The sequence below is a fragment of the Aotus nancymaae genome, unplaced genomic scaffold, assembly GCF_030222135.1.
Source record: "Aotus nancymaae isolate 86718 unplaced genomic scaffold, 86718_ANA_hifiasm-v0.15.2.pri h1tg000010l, whole genome shotgun sequence".
Classification (NCBI taxonomy): Eukaryota; Metazoa; Chordata; class Mammalia; order Primates; family Aotidae; genus Aotus; species Aotus nancymaae.
The window spans coordinates 34,862,010-34,880,592 of record NW_026988421.1 but is presented as its reverse complement, the minus strand read 5'-3'; the positions used below and the strand labels follow the sequence as shown (position 1 = coordinate 34,880,592).

Here is an 18,583-nt window from a genome sequence, read left to right as displayed (position 1 = left end):
AGTGCCAAGACACAGCTATAAGGGAGGGCCTTCCTAAGCCACTGAGGACCCATCTGGCTCTGCAGAATGGCCTAAAGTCTGTAGGCTCACAGGCCTGCTGGAGTGTCAAGCCTGCCTGTAGGAGTTTCTTGGCCCTATGTGGCCTAAGTTTTGCTTTAAATTCCTAAACACCTGATCTGGCCCCTCTGGGCTTGACTTGGTGCATTCCCAGGGACCTACCAGCTGCACGGCCTCCTTAACTCCATGGATTGAGAGGGCCTCCTGGGTCAGGAGGTGGAGAATCCGGTTGCTGTGTGCAGCCTCCTTCCCTCCTTTGAGTAACAAGCCGTTACCACTTGCAATAGCCAAAGCTGCCACCTGCAGATCAAAGGGAGAGCAGGGGATCGAAGGGGACAAACAGTAATAGTGACAGTAATGTTAGCATTCATAAGCACTCTTTCTGTGCTAAGCAGTCTTCATCATTTTATAAGGCCTATGCTGTTTCATCTTCACAACTCTGCAGTGAATTAAGTGCCTGTTTTATCCCCTACTTTATAGACAAGGGACACTGAAGCTCAGAGAGGTTGATGACTCCCCAAAGTTACACACCTTATAAATGATAGGGCTGGGAGCCAGACTGAGGTGGTTTGACTACAGAAGGAACCACTGGATTTTAGCAACTGAACTATATGGCTTCTTTAGCACCATTAGCAAAGAGATTTGAGTTAAGGCCAGGGCCATACGGCACCCCCCACTGTGGAGAACAGGGTCTTCAGCCACCTTTGTAGGGAAGCACTTGCTTCATCTGATCAAACTGAGGCTGGGCAGCTCCTCTGGCCACATCCTACTCTGGCCTTGGAATTGTTCTGAGATCTCCAGTACTTGCTGCTAAGAACCTGGAGAAAACTAGAGCTCCTGCCAGCCCTTGCACAGCTATGATAGAGAATGCTGAGAACAGAGTCTTTTTCTCGCATGTCTGTCTGGGGAAGAAAAGACAGACCATCTAGGAGGAGGGCTAGTTACCCTGTCAGGGCAAAGAGTGAGTGACACTGCGTTGATCATCCTTCCTCTTATAAGTTACATAAACTTTCTCCAGACCAATGCACAGACACAGAATACTGCACACAATTTTTAGGATTCATAGATTCTGTGAAACCATCCAGGGTTGAGTCCAGAAGAGGAGCCTCACCTGTTGTTAGCTAATGAGGAAAACTTACTCCTTGTGAGGGATCAGCTCGTATGGATGAGTGGTAGCAAAGAAAGTTCATGGATACAGTCCACAGAGACTTAGGCCCATTTCTATTAGCAGAGGTGAGTTTGGCAGTCATCACTGGGACATTTCTGCAAGACAGCTATGTGGCCAGAGAGGCAGTGTGCCAGCATCAGCCAGGGACTGAGGATAGGCCTCAGTGCTATGGGAATCCCTTGGTGAACAGGCTGGTTTAGGGGATGTCAGAGAGTACCCTTTACAGAGCATTCCGGATTCCATAGTCACCTATGTCTTACAGTAAAGAGTGGCTAGTGTTTTGTTTTTAAAACAGAATTTCCCTTTGAGATTTTAGGGCTAGTGCAAAGAAAGAGCTGGTATCATCCTACAGGACAGTCCAGTGGAGGAAATGCTCCCAGAGTTCCGGGAGGGAGTTTAGGGTAATAAAGTGGGGCCATTCTATAATGACACCTTGTATTTCTCAGCATGGCTGCTTGGCAAAAACTTTTAACACATGCTTTCTCAACAGTAGGCTGTGATATGTCGACTTGGTTAAAGAGGGTTGCATTCTAACTTCCATTAACTACTGAAAGTTCTTTTTCCTAACAGACGTACCTATAGGAAGCCATCTGTGACACTGACAATAAAGGGGTCCTTTTCACGTGGGCCAAGCCAGTTATTCATGAATGACTGCAGCAGGCTAGCAGAGACTCGAGGTCAGAGAACAAAGTGAACCACAGGCTAAGATATTTAGAAATTTGCTCCTGCACTGCGGTAAGGTAGGGTGATATGGACTTCAGTCTCAGTTGCACCTTACAAGTGTGACAGGACTATTACCTTCTATGAGGTTCAGTTCTCCAGCTCTAAAATGGACATATGAAAGTACTTTAGGATACTGGAAGAATGAAGAACATAAATTACCTCAAAAACAACCTGAGAATAAAGTCTCAAAAATTATCTTTTTCTTTGGGAAAAAGACACAATTGTCTTTGGGAAACTTATCTCCAGTATTGAAAATATATTCTTCCTCCAATCTCCGCACCAGCCCCCAATGGCAGGGTATTTATTCCCCTGGGGTATATACACACCTGGGGTAGACAGTCAGGACGAGATTCAAAGATCACCAGCAGAACTCCAATTGGGACAGTCACTTGTTCCAGTTCCAAGTTTTTGGCGATTCGGGTGCGACGCAAAACACGCCCCACGCTGTCCTGGGAGGAGGCTGCGATCTGTCGCAGACCGATGGCCAGGCTGTTCAATTTGGATGTGGAGAGGCTTAAACGTTTCAGCAGAGGAGCTGCAAGTCTCCCTGAAAAGGCATTAAGAGAACAGGATGAAGTAGCAGACCTGGCAGGCTACAGCCACCAATTGATGTGTCTTTTTTTTCCTTTGAGCCAGGGTCTCACACTGATGCCCAGGCTGGAGTGCAGTGGCATGATCTTGGCTCACCAAAACCTCCGCCTCCTGGGTTCAAGCAGTTCTCCCACCTCAGTCTCCTGAGTAGATGAGTCTACAGGCATGCGCCACCTGGCTAATTTTTGTACTTTTTGGTAGAGATAGGGTTTCATCAGGTTGGCCAGGCTGATCTTGAACTCCTCACCTCAACTGATCTGGCCGCATCAGCCTCCCAAAGTGCTGGGATTACAGGTGCGAGCTGTCTTGATGTTTTATTGAACACGTGAACTGCATTAGGAACAGACGGGAAGGCAATGACATGCCATTTAAACCGTCTTTTTGGGGGGTCCATTTGGCAGTACATAGCATTATGTAAAGCTGTGTACACTGATAACCCTTTGTGCCACCAATTTCAGTTCCAGAAATTTATCATTTGTGTGAACAAGCAGGCATGTAATAAGGATACTTACCATGGCATTTTTGTAATACTGAGAAACTGAATTCTACCTAAATATTCAGACAGCGGGTTATAATTCAGTTATCATAAATAATATATCTAGGCTTACTGACGTGGAAAGCTAAGACACAGTCTATGAAAAAGGCAAAATATAAAACAGCATGTATGATATGATCCTATTTATCAAACACTGCACATGTATGTGTGCACAGAAGAAATCTGGAAGACATCCAGGATAGTAATAATCTCTCTACTTTATCTTTCTATATTATTTTATTTTTTATAATGAGTGAATTATTTTTATAATCAGAACCAATGAAGATTTCATTTTATTTTATTTTATTTTTTAGAGACAGGGTCTTGGTCTGTCGCTCAGGTTAGAGTGCAGTGGTGCAATCATAGCTCACTGCGGCCTTGAACGCCTGTACTCAAGTGATCCTCCTGCTTCAGTCTCCAGAGCAGCTAGGACTACAGGCATGCATCACCATGGCTAGCTAATTTTAAAAAATATTTTGTAGAGATAGGGGTCTCACTGTGTTGCCCAGGCTGGTCTTGAGCTCCTGGACTAAAGTGATTCTTCTGTCTCCACCTCCCAAAGTGCTGTGATTACAGGCATGAGTGACCATGCTTGGCCAAAAACAAATGTTAAATTATGGCAAGTTCCTATGCAGAATTTTCTTTAAAAACAGCAGTATGCATGGTGTGATACCCTCTCTCCACACATAAACATGTACGCACATATTCATATATATATACACGTATATACTCAGAAAACCATTTGAAATCATACATCACAAATCATTACTGTGGTCAATGTTGAGATGAGATTACAAAAATTTTCTCTATTTTTTACAGTCACAGCCACCAAGATAAAATAATAAAAAGATTTCCACTTTGGGTGGAAGCAACTGACATTACATTAAGAAAAAAATTAAACCATCTTTCTACCAACCAATTTACAAATTAATTAATTTTCTTTACTTTTCCTATATGCTAAAAAGCAAATTTTAATTACAGTATATGTTAAATATTACTTTTACTAGCTTTTCACCTCACAATGCAAGTATGTTTTCCATGTTGCAAAAATTATCTTAATTACTACTAAATAGTTCATTAATTTGATACAGCTGAATGTACTTATCCACACCTATGTTATTAAACGCTCAGGTTGTTTCCAGTTTTTCAGTGTGGTAAATCCTGCTCTAAGAAACTTTAGATAAAGAGCTATTTTCTTTCTTTTTTTTTTTTTTGAGAGGGAGTCTTGCTCTGTCGTCCAGGCTGGAGTGCAGTAGCATGACCTAGTCTCACTGCAACCTCCGCCTCCTAGGTTCAAGCGATTCTCCTGCCTCAGCCTCACAAGTAGCTGGGATTACAGACGTGTGCCACCATGCCTGGCTAATTTTTGTATTTTTATAGAGATAAGGTTTTACCATGTTGGCCAGGCTGGTCTCAAACTCCCATCCTCAAGTGATCCACCCGCCTCGGTCTCTCAAAGTACTGGGATTACAGGCGTGAGCCACTGTGCCTGGCCTAAAGAGGTTATTTTCTTTCTTTTTTTTTTTTTTTAGATGGAGTCTTGCTCTGTCACCAGGCTGGAGTGCAGTGGCATGATCTCAGCTCACTGCAACCTCTGCCTCCCAGGTTCATGCGATTCTCCTGCCTCTGAGTAGCTGGGACTACAGGCATGCGCCACCACGCCCAGCTAATTTTTGTATTTTTTAGTAAAGATGGGATTTCACCATGTTGGCCAGGATGGTCTCGATCTCTTGACCTCATGATCCACCCATCTCAGCCTCCCAAAGTGCTGGGATTACAGGCATGAGCCACTGCACCCAGCCGAGTTATTTTCTTTAGAAATATTTTTTGAGGATAAATTCTCCAAACTGGGATTGCTAAGCCATGCTCATGTAAACCTAGGGCTTTGTCCTTAACCCACTGTGCATCCTTATGCATGTTCAGCTGGAACCAGCCGTCAAAGTTCTGCCAACAACATGCTGTAGAACCTTGGGCAACAACCACTTTACCCTCTGTGGGTCTTAATTCTTTTACTTTAAATTAATGACTGGATAGTATCAAAGATTTCTTTCAGTTCTGAAAATCTATTTTATATTCTCTAATATTACAAAAATTTAAAAGACGAGGTATAAATTCTAGAGGAAGTTCTAAAACAATGGTTCAAAAATGTTTTAAGGAATGAAAGCAATGTTGTTGAACCTTGCAAAACTTCTTTGAACAAAACACAATTAATATGGACGTTCAAGTTAATGCAAAGGAAATTCAAAACCCCATAAAATCAATCCCTATTATTTTAAGGTGGAAAAAACAGAAGATTAACAAAAAGAAGAGAAAGAGTCAGGGCCCTAACTGACTCTCTACATGTCTAGGTGTTTGCTATGTGAGTTCACCTTACTTTACCATTAGCATCTAAGGGTATTTCTGGATGGCACCTGGTGCTAACTCAGGGAAGACAAAAGACTGGTTAATTAACTAAGAAATAAGCTATCTTTCTTCTTTCTTCATAGGCTGCACAAACTATTTCTACAACTCTTTCACATGTATAGTCCATCTGTGTTTAAATCCTGGTCTGTCACTGACTGCATGGCTTTGGGCAAGTGACAACTGTGAGCTTCAGTTTCCTTCTCTGTCAAATGGGGATAATAAATAGTAGCTATCTCAGAGGTACTATGTTATGGTGATTAAATGACATCCTGACTGTATAGCCCTTAGCACAGGGCCTGGCAATACAGAAAGTCCTTAATAAATGCTAGCTATTAGCTTAATGTCTTAAGCAGTGGGGTTCTCAATCTTGTTCTTTTTTATCCTGACCGCCATAGTAGCCACAGCTTGTGACCTATAGGGAATGAAAAAAAGCTCCTTTGGGGGTTGTACTAAAGTATCTGGGGAAGAAGAATACCAGCCACCCACTTACCCTCATTAGAAATGATACATAATATACAATTTCTTTTACAACAATCTTATCTATAGGCAGACAGAACAATTATTAGTAAAACTAAAAACCGAAATGACCCCCACCCCTCCATAATATTGACTCCAAATTGCCTGGTCTTTACCCTCTGCCTCCTCCAAGTCTTTTTTGTTGGCTAACAGGATCTCATCACGCTGGTCCGTCAACAGATCAGCCAGATGATGGATAATTTCTGCTCTCTAGAAGAAAGGTACACCATTAAAAAAAAACAGAGATGTTAATCCAAGAAGAATGCACACCAGTTTTTAAACCTACTCTACTGAGAGTGCCAGGCCTTGCTCCCACATCCAAGGTCACCACAAAATGAAATCTCCTGAATTCCCATCACTTATTCCCACCACTGCTCCCCTTATTTCTTCCTTCCTCTCTCACTGCCAACCTCTCCGTCACTTCTTACTTTTCCTCTTTTTTTTCCCTTATGACTCCTGATTTTTTTTTTTTGAGACGGAGTCTCCTCTGTCGCTCAGGCTGGAGTGCAATGTTGCAATCTTGGCTCACTGCAACCTCTGCCTCCCAGGTTTAAGAGACTCTCCTGCCTCAGCCTCTTGAGTAGCTGGGATTACAGGCACCCACCACCGCACCTGGCTAATTTTGGTATTTTTAGTAGGAACGGGGTTTCACAATGTTGGCCAGGCTGGTTTCAAACACCTGACCTCAGGTGATCCGCCCAGCTCAGCCTCCCAAAGTGCTGGGATTACAGATGTGAGCCATCATACCTGGCCAGACTCCTGATTATTATAATTAGCAAACCATGGCTAATTATAATAATCAGGAGTCATAAGAAAAAAAAAAGGAGAGGGAGGGGGCATGATAGATTATGTAACTGTACAGGGCCACTGCTTTGAATTAACATGATACATACAGTCTTACATATTTAATATCATTAGTTATTTTATTTCCAGGTAAGTTTTTACATCTGTTTTTTCTTCCTTGTAAATTATTTATTTAATGCATTTAGTCAAAGTGAAAAAATTCAGTCCTAAGTACTTGAAGACACCCCAAACCTGACCTTGCTAGATTAGGAAATGTGGCAAATCAGTATGCTGATTACTGGAGGAGTAGAGAGAAGTGGTTTGAAAGGGAAGCTAGGCTCCTCCTTTGCTTTCCTTTCTCTGCTGTTGGAGTTACTTTCTCTTTTCTCAGGCCAAAGGATTCACCAGTATAAACCCACATACATCCTCACTCTCAAATCCATCCTTGACAAACATAACCCCTGGAGGACCAGCTACCAGCTTCCACTTGACCTCCTTACCACTTACAGCCTCATTGTGTCTGCTACTTAGACTAACTCATGACTAATTCATACAAGACAGGTCAGAGCTACCAACTATGGAGCAGGCTCTTGAGCGTCCCATCTTCTAGGCAAGTCAAGGGATTTGGAATGGGTTGGGATAAGTAATTTTCCCACATTTCCATGCCCAGTATGTGGCAGAACTAGGTAACCTTCCTAATCTCATCATTTTTATGATGCTTTTAATCAAAGCATCATAGTGGTGAAAAGTTATCCTGGGCCTCTGTCTATAAAAGATAAAAGGGAAAATAAAGTTAAGAAAAAAAAAGGCAGAGCAAATATGAATCAAACTTGTACCTCAGATAACTCTGTGGGTCACTAGGAATAAAGAGGGAGTCAGCAGGTTTGACTTCTGTAACCATACAGCATGACTCACTCTGAAAACTAGAACAAAATATCAGCTAAGGTTTATTACCTGCTCAGGTTCCAAGGTGGCCAACATCCTTCCTCCAGATCGAGCCATTTCTCCCTGCTGCTCAACAGTAGGCCCTGCAAGAATATGTGCAAATATCAGGTCATGGTCATCTTAGTTCTCTCTCACTTTGCCAGCACATGCACAGGCTCATCATGCCGATAGAAGGAACACATGGTGTCTTGGTATGCTTGTTTCACATAGGGGATCACTATGACCAATAAAATAGCAAAAGAATGTGCCAGATTCACTCATGTATAAACACAAGAACTTGTCTGTATTTCTGGGGTAAATAATATACTTTATGTTTTCTAGAATTCTTCTTAATTCCACTTTGGCTAATATTTTTTAACGTGCTTGCATTTCTGAATGCAAATTATCAGGCAATTCTGTCCTCTGTAAACACTCGAGAGCAAATACTGTATCATAGGCACCTTTGTATCTCTACTGCTTATCTAACATAGGCCTAGCAACTGTTTCTTGAGAAAATGAATGCTTATATACTTTAACCTAGTGATTTTCCAGAACATAGGCCTGGCTAGGCAGGTTAGATAGAATTTCACAAAAGTAAAGCCAATAGTGTTCAAAACAATGCCTTATTTCATAATATTAGCACATCAATTTGTAATCTATAGCCCCACAATTAAAAGTCAGTCTTCAGTCCCATCTAAGCCAGGTGTCACTAGCTCCCATCCAGAAGCCTTGGGACCTTATGAAGAACTATTTACCTGCAGGTTTTACTTCTGAAAAGAAGGTACCAACTTTCTTCCCCTCCACAATGTCTGTGATGACGTGTCCGGACACCTTAGGGTGGGTTCCATTGGCAATAACAACAGAAGTGCCACCTTGCAAAGCCCAGAGGGCTGCTTTCACCTGATGAGACAGGTGAGGTCCAAAGATGAGATTCAGACCTATTCACCCACATTTTAAACTTGCAAAAAGATAAAAAATACAAGTTGATATCAAACAACTTAAGTATATGAGAGAATGTTTTTAAAAGCTTAGGAGCTCTGAAAATACACACAACTCACACACTTTCCAGCTCAACCTTGGCATTTGTTGCTTCAAAGTAAACCAACCTATCCTTTGTTTCCAGTCTGTTCTCTCTTCAGTCTTCTCTAGTATGGGACTCATAACTTCTGCATTTGATTTACTGTGCCTCAACTTAGAAACAGCTAAGTAGACCAACAGCCTGGGGGTGTGACCAGAGTCTGATCTTGAGTACTTTTAGGTTTTCTAAGTGGGGATCTTGCCCTCATCTCTGCTGTTGATACATGTGATGCTGTACCTTAGGGGTATAACTTTTAAGAACAATTAATGGGACAGAATTTTTGAAAGATTTCACCAAGAAATATTTGAGCTGATAAAGGATTTATGAATTATGAACAATATATAGGCCCTGCTCATGCAGAGTTTACAACATGAACATACTGTTCATATAATATTAATGAAAAAACTCACATACACAGACATAACTAAACATTGGAACACAACACTCATTAAATTTGTATTTAGATATGTACATATTAAGTGTGTATGTGCCTACTATCTGAACCATTAACCCCCATATAATTACAAAAGTAAAAAGGATAAAATATAGTTTGGGCTTTAAAATTGTTACAGGCAGTTAAGGCATCAGATTCTTACCTTGGCTTCCATGCCACCCATTCCCACTCTAGACTTGGTTCCAAATGTTACGGACTGCTGATCTCCGGGATAAAATATGTCAATAAGTTTTGCATCATCTGACCCTGGGGGGCTGTCAAAAAGGCCTAAAAAATAGACAAGGGTCAGTAATATTGCTTTGACGGAAGTGTCTCCAAGACAGGCCTCCCCAGGGCACCTGCCAATCACTCTGTACTTTACTCATCCAAATGAATTCCACTGCACTACCACCTGCTCTAACCAGAAAAAGAGAACAAAGGATTTGACACTGACAAACAGCTCCAGAGGACTCACCTTACATAGTTCTATAGGCCTGGCTTAATAAACAAATGTTTCCCAACATCAGACCATGGCCATATCCTCGGCACAACATTTATTAGCCCTGCGCGTATCCCTGGCAAGGTGTCCTTAGTTATGCCATTGCTACATGCTGTACCTTAAGGATGGAACTGAAAAAGAAGAGTGGCTATTGCAGAAATGGCACAGCAGCCATATACTGTTTAATGTGACTGTTTCCAAGCAGTAAGAAATGCAACAGAGGTACTCATTAACTCGCACGGCACCCTTTGAAACAGTCACTAATTTACACTCCCAATTTTATGAGTGAGTCACTGTAGAGGTTAGGCTGAATCAGAAGGAGAGCGTATGACTCTTGGCATTCAGTCTGGACTTATTACCATAAAGCATATGTCCCTTTTATAACTGAGTGGAGTGACATAAAATAGTTACATGAAATGTTACATGCATACAATCCAAGATGAAAAATCCTCACAATTTCACTTTGAAAAAGAGTGAGTAGCAGCTTGGACAAGAAAAAGTGGGGGTAAGAGGGGTCTGAGAAAATGGAGTTATATCAAGACCTAAGTGGACACAGATGGGGAGGCTGAGGACTGGCTAAAGGACATTTTGGGCAGTGATTTTTCCGGTTTCAAGTTACTGCCTTTCCTGCGCTGTAGTACACCTTTCCCCTCTATTATTCCAAACCTTTAAGACAATCTTGCTATATACTACCTCTCTGGGGGAGTAAGTGAATCAGGGAAGTGAGGATATCAATGTCCAATGTAGAGCAAAGCAGTGCCAACCATAAGCCATGCAAATTATTACAGGAGAAGGAAAAATAATTTTTCATAATCTGTCAGTCTCAACCTACTACTCCACAGCTTTCCAAGATTTAGGGTTAGGATCTTCCCAGAAGATATAGTGCTATGAGATCACAGATTTAGATTTAGAAGCTGTTTCCATTTCATATAATAGTATAGGGGCCGGGTGTGGTGGCTCACACCTGTAATCCAAGCACTTTGGGGGTCCGAGGTGGGTGGATCATGAGGTCAAGAGATAGAGGCCATCCTGACCACCATGGTGAAACCCCTTCTCTACCAAAAAATACAAAAATTATCTGGGCGTGGTGGTGCACGCCTGTAGTCCCAGCTACTCGGGAGGCTGGGGTGGAAGAATCACTTGAATCAGGATGCAGAGGTTAGAGTGAGCTGAGATTGCGCCACTGCACTCCAGCCTGGTGTCAGAGCGAGACTCTATCTCAAAAAAAAAAAATAAAAAGTATAGGAAAGATTAGACAATTCTAGCCAAACCTTCTCCAAAGACAGTGAGGGGTTCCTAGCATCCTGATAATGTGCCTACTCCTCTTTTCCCCTTACTCCACCAAGAGCATAGTTGAAATTCAGATACTATTCTAAAAAGTCAACTCTCAGTGGAAAACGAATTAGGATAATTACAATAAGAATGCCAGTCTGCCAATGACCTAATTTTGGTGTTTGAAGCTGCATCAAAACTGTTTGCTGGAGTCTCATTCAAATTGGATTCTATAAACTAATCTCGAAGACTTAACTTTTTTTTTTTTTACCTTGTTAGCCAGTATAAGAGAGAAGGAAGAGTGTAGCATTTTTAATTGTACAGACTCAGATTTGAAACTAGCCTCTGTCAAGCACTTGCTATGTGACTTTAGATATACCATTTAATAGATCTGAATTTAATTTTAAATTAAATTAAAAAAATTATTTATTCTCCTCTTCCTGGCCCCCCACCCCCACCCCCGACAGACAGGGTCTCTGTTTCTGTCACTCAGGCTGCAGTGCAGTGCAGTGCATGATCACAGCTCACTGTAGCCTCAACTTCCTAGGCTCCAGTGATCTTACTGCCTCAGCACCCCCAAGTAGCTGGGATTACAGGTATGTGCCACTGTGCCCCACTTCAACTTAATTTTTAATTTCTTCTTCTGTAAAATTAGGTTAACCTACCTATCTACTTTGTAGGGTTCCTATAAAGATTGAAAATTACATTTATCAAGCACCTAGCACACTATGTGCTCAGAGTAGAAATTCAATAAAAACCTGCTGATTGGCTGGGCGCTGTGGCTCACACCTGTAATCCCGAGGTAGGGATTTGGGAGGCCGAGGCAGGCAGATCACAAGGTCAGGAGTTCGAGACTAGCCTGGCCAACATGGTGAAACCCTGTCTCTACTAAAAATACAAAAATTACATCGTTGAATAATAGCAACGATGTAAACACATTAGAATCCTCATACAATGCTGGTAAGAATATGAAATGGTATAGCTGCTTTGAAAAACAGTCTAGTAGTTCCTCAAAAGTCTTTTAAACAGTTACCATATGACCCTGCAATTCTACTCTTAGGTGAAATAAAAACATGTTCACACAAAAACATGTTATAAATGTTCATATCTAATGTCTATCAATTGACGAACTGATAAATAAAACACAGTAAATCCACAGAGTAGAATATTATTCAGCAATAAAAAGAAAGGAAGTATTGATACATGCTGTAAAGTGGATAAACTTTGAAAATATGCTAAGTGAAAAAAGCCAGTCATAAAGGGCCACCATATTATATGATACCATTTAAATAAAATGTCCAGAACAGGTTAATCCATAGAAACAGAAAGCATACTGGAGGCTGCCTAGGGATGGGGAGTTTGGGAAGAAGTGGGGAGTGATTGCTAAAGGTTATGGAGTCTCTTGTTGGGGTGATGAAAGGAAAAGTGTTCCACAAATGACTGTTGTTATAGTTGCACAATTATATGAATATACTAAAAGTCAGCGAATTGTAAACTTTTATTTATTTTTGAGTCAGGGTCTTGCTCTGTCACCCAGGCTGGAGTGCAGTGGTGTGATAACAGCTCACTGCAGACTGGAACTCCCAGGCCCAAGTGATCCTTATGCCTCAGTCCCAAGTAGCTGGAACCACAGGCACATACCATGACGTCCAGCTAACTTTTTCTATTTTTTGTAGAGACAGGGACTCACTATATTGCTGAGGTTGATCTCAAACTCCTGGGCTCAATTAATCCTCCTGCTTTGGCCTCCTAAAGTGTTGGGATCATAGGTATGAGACACCATGCCAGGACAGAATTGTAAATTTCAAATAAGTGAATTGTATGGCATATAAATTATATCTCCATAAAGCTGTTATTTAAGAAAAACAACTGAAAACACCTAGAAATAACATTTCAGTATTCAAACTACATCTCTTAGACTCGCCCACCCTCTTCTGAGTCATAAAAGCCCTTTGTCAGACCATATTGCTAATGATCTATAGTAAAAAAAGATCACAGGGACTCAAAGAAAGAGGGAAACTCATGTACTCACACATGTAGCATTTAAAACAAAGGGCAGATAAAAAGAAAAAAGCATTACTTTGTACCTTCTACATCTGAAAGAACAATCAAGAGGTCAGTTTTCATTTCCACAGCCAGACGGGCAGCCAGGCTATCATTATCTTTAACACTAATAACCTAGAATGCAGATTAAAAAGTCATAAGTGAGTGAGCTAAACAGTCCAAAAAGAAATTAATGGAAGCACCCAGCTAAGCTCAGGCAAAACCAATGAACCTAAATACGTAGATGACAGCTCTTGCAGGCCCCTTCTGTCTGCAAAACACACTGTCTACTGGCAACCCCTTTTCCAAACATGCAGTCTTTCAGCCACTGAAATATACAAAGCCATGCTCATCGCACCATCTTAAGTGACTATAGCACCTCACCCTGTTGAATGCAACCCCAAGTTCAGAAGAGCTTATGCAGTCACTGCTCCATGACAACAGTTTCTCTCATAATTTTTCCAACTTGTTCATGCCAAACTTCTTGGTGTTAGTGCATGCATCACAGCGTGGTGTTAGTGTCTCCAGCATGCTTAACCCTTAAAATACTTTACCCACATTTACCCCCTGCAGGTCACTGTTGGGCTCAGCAGGGGGGACAACAGCATCATTTGTGTTGACAATGGGGACAATGTTCATTCTAAGGAGTTCATGAAGTGTTCCATTGAGGTTCCGGCGCTTCTGCTCATCATGGAAATCCAAATTGGTCACCAAAATCTAAAAGGATTAAATAGATTGAAAATGCAGGAGGGAGAAAAATGATAAACTTCCCAGCATACAAAAGAAGCTAACAGTAGGGGAGTTAACTTTGGGTTTCTAGGGATCCATACAGATTAGAATTAAAAAAAGATGTTAAGAGTAGGGGAGGTAACTTTAGGTTTCTGGGGCCCCATATGGATTAGAATGAAATACACATATCTGGGTGTTTATCCAATTCTTTTTTTTTTTTTTTTTTTGAGATAGTGTCTCACTCTGTTGCCTGGAGTGCAATGGCATAATCTCTGCTCACTGCAATCTCCACTTCTTGGGTTCAAGCAATTCTCATGCTTCAGCTTTCCAAGCAGCTAGGATGATGGGCACATGCAGCTAATTTTTGTATTTTTAGTAGAGACAGTGTTTCGCCATGTTGGCCAGGCTAGTCTCGAACTCCTGGCCTCAAGTGATGGGATTACAGGTGTGATCCACTGCACCTGGCCCTAATTCTTGTACAGATTAAAAAAAAAAAAGTACAATAATCTGAAAGATTTAAGAATTTATTTAAGACTTCTTGCTAAAGTACTTTAATCCTCAGAGAGCTACCAAATCTCAAAATCTCATTCATTTACAAAATTAAGAAAATTAATGTATCTATTTTAGATGGATACTAGGGGAATTAGTGATTATCCATTAATTTCTTTTCTTTTTTTATAGAGAGGGTCTTGCTCTGTTGTCCAGGCAGGACTTGAACTTCTAGTCTCAAGTGATCCTCCCACCTCAGCCTCTTGAGTAACTGGGACTAAAGATGCACACTGCTGTGAGCAGCAATTTCTAAAATATATCTGTATCCTAGCATCTGATTCAGGGCCTGGCCATAGTAGGCCCTTAAATATTTGGTGAATGAGTGAATAAATTATTTACTCTGCTTAGAAAAGTGTGTTAGACAAAATGAAATAGTGCTGTGTTGTCACTGCTGTTGCTCTGAAGCAGACCATTACTGGAGTTAAGAAAGACTGTGTGTGAGCATGTGGGGTTAGTCTGAGAAATTTACGGAGGTTAGTCTTTAGTCACAAGCTGAAAGAGGGACAGAAGGCAACTTAGTTCAAGGGAAGAGATGAGCATAAGGTGCTCAAAGGTAGAATGAATAGCTGGGTGTGTGGGCTGGGAAACAGCTCTGCTTTCTTGCTCGAACCAGAATTTTATGCAATGTTTAGGAGAAAAAGATAAATGGGTAAATGGAGATAGCAAGAAAACTAAATGGCAACAAACCTTGAAGCTCAACAAATACTTTAATATAATCTCTCTAATGTTTAAGGAAGAGAGTTCTTGCTATGTAGGGCAGGATGTGGTAGGGAAAGTCGGAAGCAAACAGTAAAGAAAGCAGGCACTGAAACAGTCAAAGTGAGGATGGTTAAGGGTCTGGCTACGATAAGTGAGTAGCCTTAATGGTATATAAGATATTTGGAAACATATATATAGAAAAATAATTCACTCACTCACTTGATAAAAAATTTGTTGAGTATCTCTGAAATGCCAGGGTCTAGCTGCTGGAATAGACAATAAGAATGGTGATAGTTTGGGGAAAAATAAAATGGGGCATATTTAAGGCTGGGCACAGTGGCTCACACTTGTAATCCCAGCACTTTGGGAGGCCCAGGAGGGCAGATCACCTGAGGTCAGCAGTTTGAGACCAGCCTGACCAACATGGAGAAACCCTGTCTCTACTAAAAATACAAAATTAGCCAGGCGTGGTGTTGCACTCCTGTAATCCCAGCTACTCAGGAGGCTGAGGCAGCAGAATCGCTTGAACCCAGGAGGCGGAGGTTGCAGTGAGCTGAGATTGTGCCATTGCATGCCAGTCTGTGCAACAGGTGCAAAACTCCATCTCAAAAAAAAAAAAAAAAAAGGCGAAGGGGCATATTTTTGAAAGGGAAGATCATGAACTCCTTTTCAGAAAGGCTTAGTTCTGTAGGACACAGGCATAGGTCAAGGCTGAACGTATAGATTCTAGTAACGATGGTGAAAGAGCAAACAATTAATATAAACACGTGTGTAGGAGAGGCAAGCAGGAGGTCTAAAGGTCCAGGAAAAATACCCGTCACCAAAATAACTTCACAAAAAAGGCAAGAGATAAAGAGTCCCAGGAGGGAAAAGTACGTGTTTAGACAAGGGCAATCTGTTGAGGACAAATCAGTTTCCCTTCTATGAAGAAAAAACAAGCTGTTGCAGTGTTTAAGTCTTTAACCCAGCAAATGACCTACTGGAAATTTTCAAAAGCCACTGATAATAGTCTTCTACATAGGACTATTGAGGAAAATAAGGAACCAGAAGATAAGGTACAAAGAACAAATATTTTCTGTAGATATCATGGTCTTTGGGGAAGACACAGGTGTTTGAGGAAAGAGCCCAGGGATTGAAGCTTGTTGGGAACTAGAAGGGGCAGAGCTCTTCTGTCACTCAATGTCAATTAAAACAATGGCTGATGCTGCACTGACTCTTAATGCTACTGTCATTCAAAACAAAACAAAAACAAACTCTCAAAAAGTATCATCCCTGAGAAAAATCAAACCAAAGTGAAACCATAGCTCTTAGACTTGAGTTTCCTCACCTGGCTCCAGGCACTTTAAAAAAATAAAGACCAAAATTGTCATTGGACTGTGGAGAAGAGAAAGCAGATAATAAAAAAAGAGTGATAGGAATAGAGATTTATAGTGTACTAGGAGGAAAAAAAAAGCTAAGACTACAGAACGTGGGGTCCCCAGCCATATGCAATGGGACAAGTCCATGCCTTTCTGTTTCAGCTCACTGACTTGAAGACATTCCGGTATAATACCAGAATATTACTGTGGGTACAAACAGGCAAATGATGGAGAAACAAAAAAAGTAACAGGAAATGAAGAAGCAAAACCTGATATATATGTATTTACACAAGTGATATTGTTATATATATATACACAATATCACCTTATATATATTATTTTATATTATGGATATTATTTTACATGTACACCACATGCACGGATGTTATTTTACACAGGTGATATTGTTACATGTGGTGTACATGTAAAATAATATCCATAATATAAAATAACAGATATTTCATATCTTTGCAGATATAGGAGTTTCAAAATAAAGTAATTTGGGAGTTAGATTTTTTTCAGTTGTTTCCTGAGGTGACTGCTATTTAGATGTCTCTATTTAGTGTGCAGTTGTACAGTTGATTAAGAATACAGTTCAAAAAATTCAGGAGACTTAGGTAAAAATAAAACAATGTAGAAAGAAGGTTCTAGAACAATTTGGGGCAGGCACCACAAATTCGTAAGTCCCATGAGGACTGAAATCATGTCTGACTTGTTTACCACAGTATCCCCAATGCCCAAGACTGCTAGGTACACCATAGGTGTTCAATAAATATTTGCTGAATTAGTAAAAAAACCAATCAACCACCAGCATTCCTCTTTCCTTTCAAAGCTTAATAAATATCTGCTATAAAAGGCAACCAACCAGGTGCAAAGAGAAGAAGGCCACCTGAAGTCAAAGCCAGTGAAATAAAGACATTTAACTTCTCTGTCTTCAGAGGTGTTAGCACTTGTAATCCTAAGAGTTATTAGTGTAACAAGAGCTAATATTTACTGAGAATGTATTATGTACCAAACACTATACTAAATGCTTTTCACATATTTTCTCACTGAGCCCTTCCAAAAACTCTCTGAAATAGGCACTGATATTATCCCCATTTTCAGATGAGGAAACTGAGGCACAAAAAGGTTAGGTAAGAAACTTTCTTCAGCTCTGTCAAATAGCAAATGATGAAGCTGATGCCATATTCCATGAGTCTGGCTCCAGAGCCCTTTGTTCCATAAGAACCACCCTTACAGGTCTCACACCCTTTGCAAAGCCCAGCCTCTCACCTGGGCAGCACAGATGCTGTACTGGGTAAACATAGCCTCGTACAAGGCCATCAGCCCACTCTGTCCAGCAGCTGCACAGGCTCGTGCCTCTAAGACTGGAATTGCCTGTAACATACCAATCAGACAAGATGTGGTTGGGAATGAGGGAAGAAGACCTGAGGATCCATTTCAACGAGTGGGGAAGCAGCACTCACCATCTCTTTCAGCTGGTTCTGCCCTGAGTGTAGGGCCTGCCGCACACTCTGAGACAGAAGGATCTCATGGCGCAAGCGTTGTTTGCCAAAGGCTACGGCTCCACTGGTCACCAGCATCATCTCTCTGCCCTGATTCTGCAGCACTGATACCTGGCATTGAGAAAGGAAAGGGAATCACAAGTTGTCTCTTTCATCTCCTCACAAGGGATAGAGGTAGGGTAGACTATTGAGTAGATCCCAAATGCTGGTTTATGAACCAGCATGTGACTGGCTCTGGAAGAATCAAGCAGATTGGTAAAAGCACAAATTCCTACATCATGTCTCAAATTTCTGTATAGCAGGTGGCAGATAAAAATCAGACATTTTAATTTATTTTTTATTAAAACAATTGTCCAGGCATGGTGGCTCATGCCTGTAATCCCAGCACTTTGGAAGGCCAAGGCAGGCAGAATGCCTGAGCCCAGGAGGCTCAAGACCATCCTGGGTAACATGGCAAGACCCAGTCTCTATAAAGAATACAAAATTTAGCCAGGCATGGTGGTGCATGCCAGGTACTTGGGAGGCTGAGGTAGGAGGATCACCTGAGCTGAGGGAAATTGAGGCTGCAGTGAGCCGTGATGGTGCCACCAAACTCCAACCTGGGCAACAGAATGAGAGAGACATTGTCTCAAAGAAAAATATACCCTATTAAAAAAATCTTCTTAAGACAGAGTCTTGCTCTGTCGCCCAGGCTGGAGTGCAGTAGCATAAATGTGGC

General features: G+C 41.2%; 1 protein-coding gene across 2 annotated transcripts in view; it reads right to left on the bottom strand.

The window, feature by feature from the left end:
- The window catches only part of ALDH18A1 (aldehyde dehydrogenase 18 family member A1), a 39,895-nt gene that overhangs the window by 10,237 nt on the left and 11,075 nt on the right, over window positions 1-18,583 (bottom strand). Inside the window, exons 4-13 of one of the 2 annotated variants that reach the window (XM_012439573.2) lie at window positions 17,827-17,976; window positions 17,633-17,737; window positions 13,584-13,742; window positions 13,070-13,160; window positions 9,375-9,499; window positions 8,456-8,600; window positions 7,731-7,804; window positions 6,110-6,203; window positions 2,275-2,495; window positions 220-357 (exon numbers count right to left, since the gene is read on the bottom strand). In XM_012439573.2, the coding sequence (XP_012294996.2) occupies window positions 220-357; window positions 2,275-2,495; window positions 6,110-6,203; window positions 7,731-7,804; window positions 8,456-8,600; window positions 9,375-9,499; window positions 13,070-13,160; window positions 13,584-13,742; window positions 17,633-17,737; window positions 17,827-17,976 (1,302 nt within the window). The remainder of the gene's footprint in view (window positions 1-219; window positions 358-2,274; window positions 2,496-6,109; window positions 6,204-7,730; window positions 7,805-8,455; window positions 8,601-9,374; window positions 9,500-13,069; window positions 13,161-13,583; window positions 13,743-17,632; window positions 17,738-17,826; window positions 17,977-18,583) is intronic. The other variant, XM_012439575.2, reaches the window with a different exon arrangement.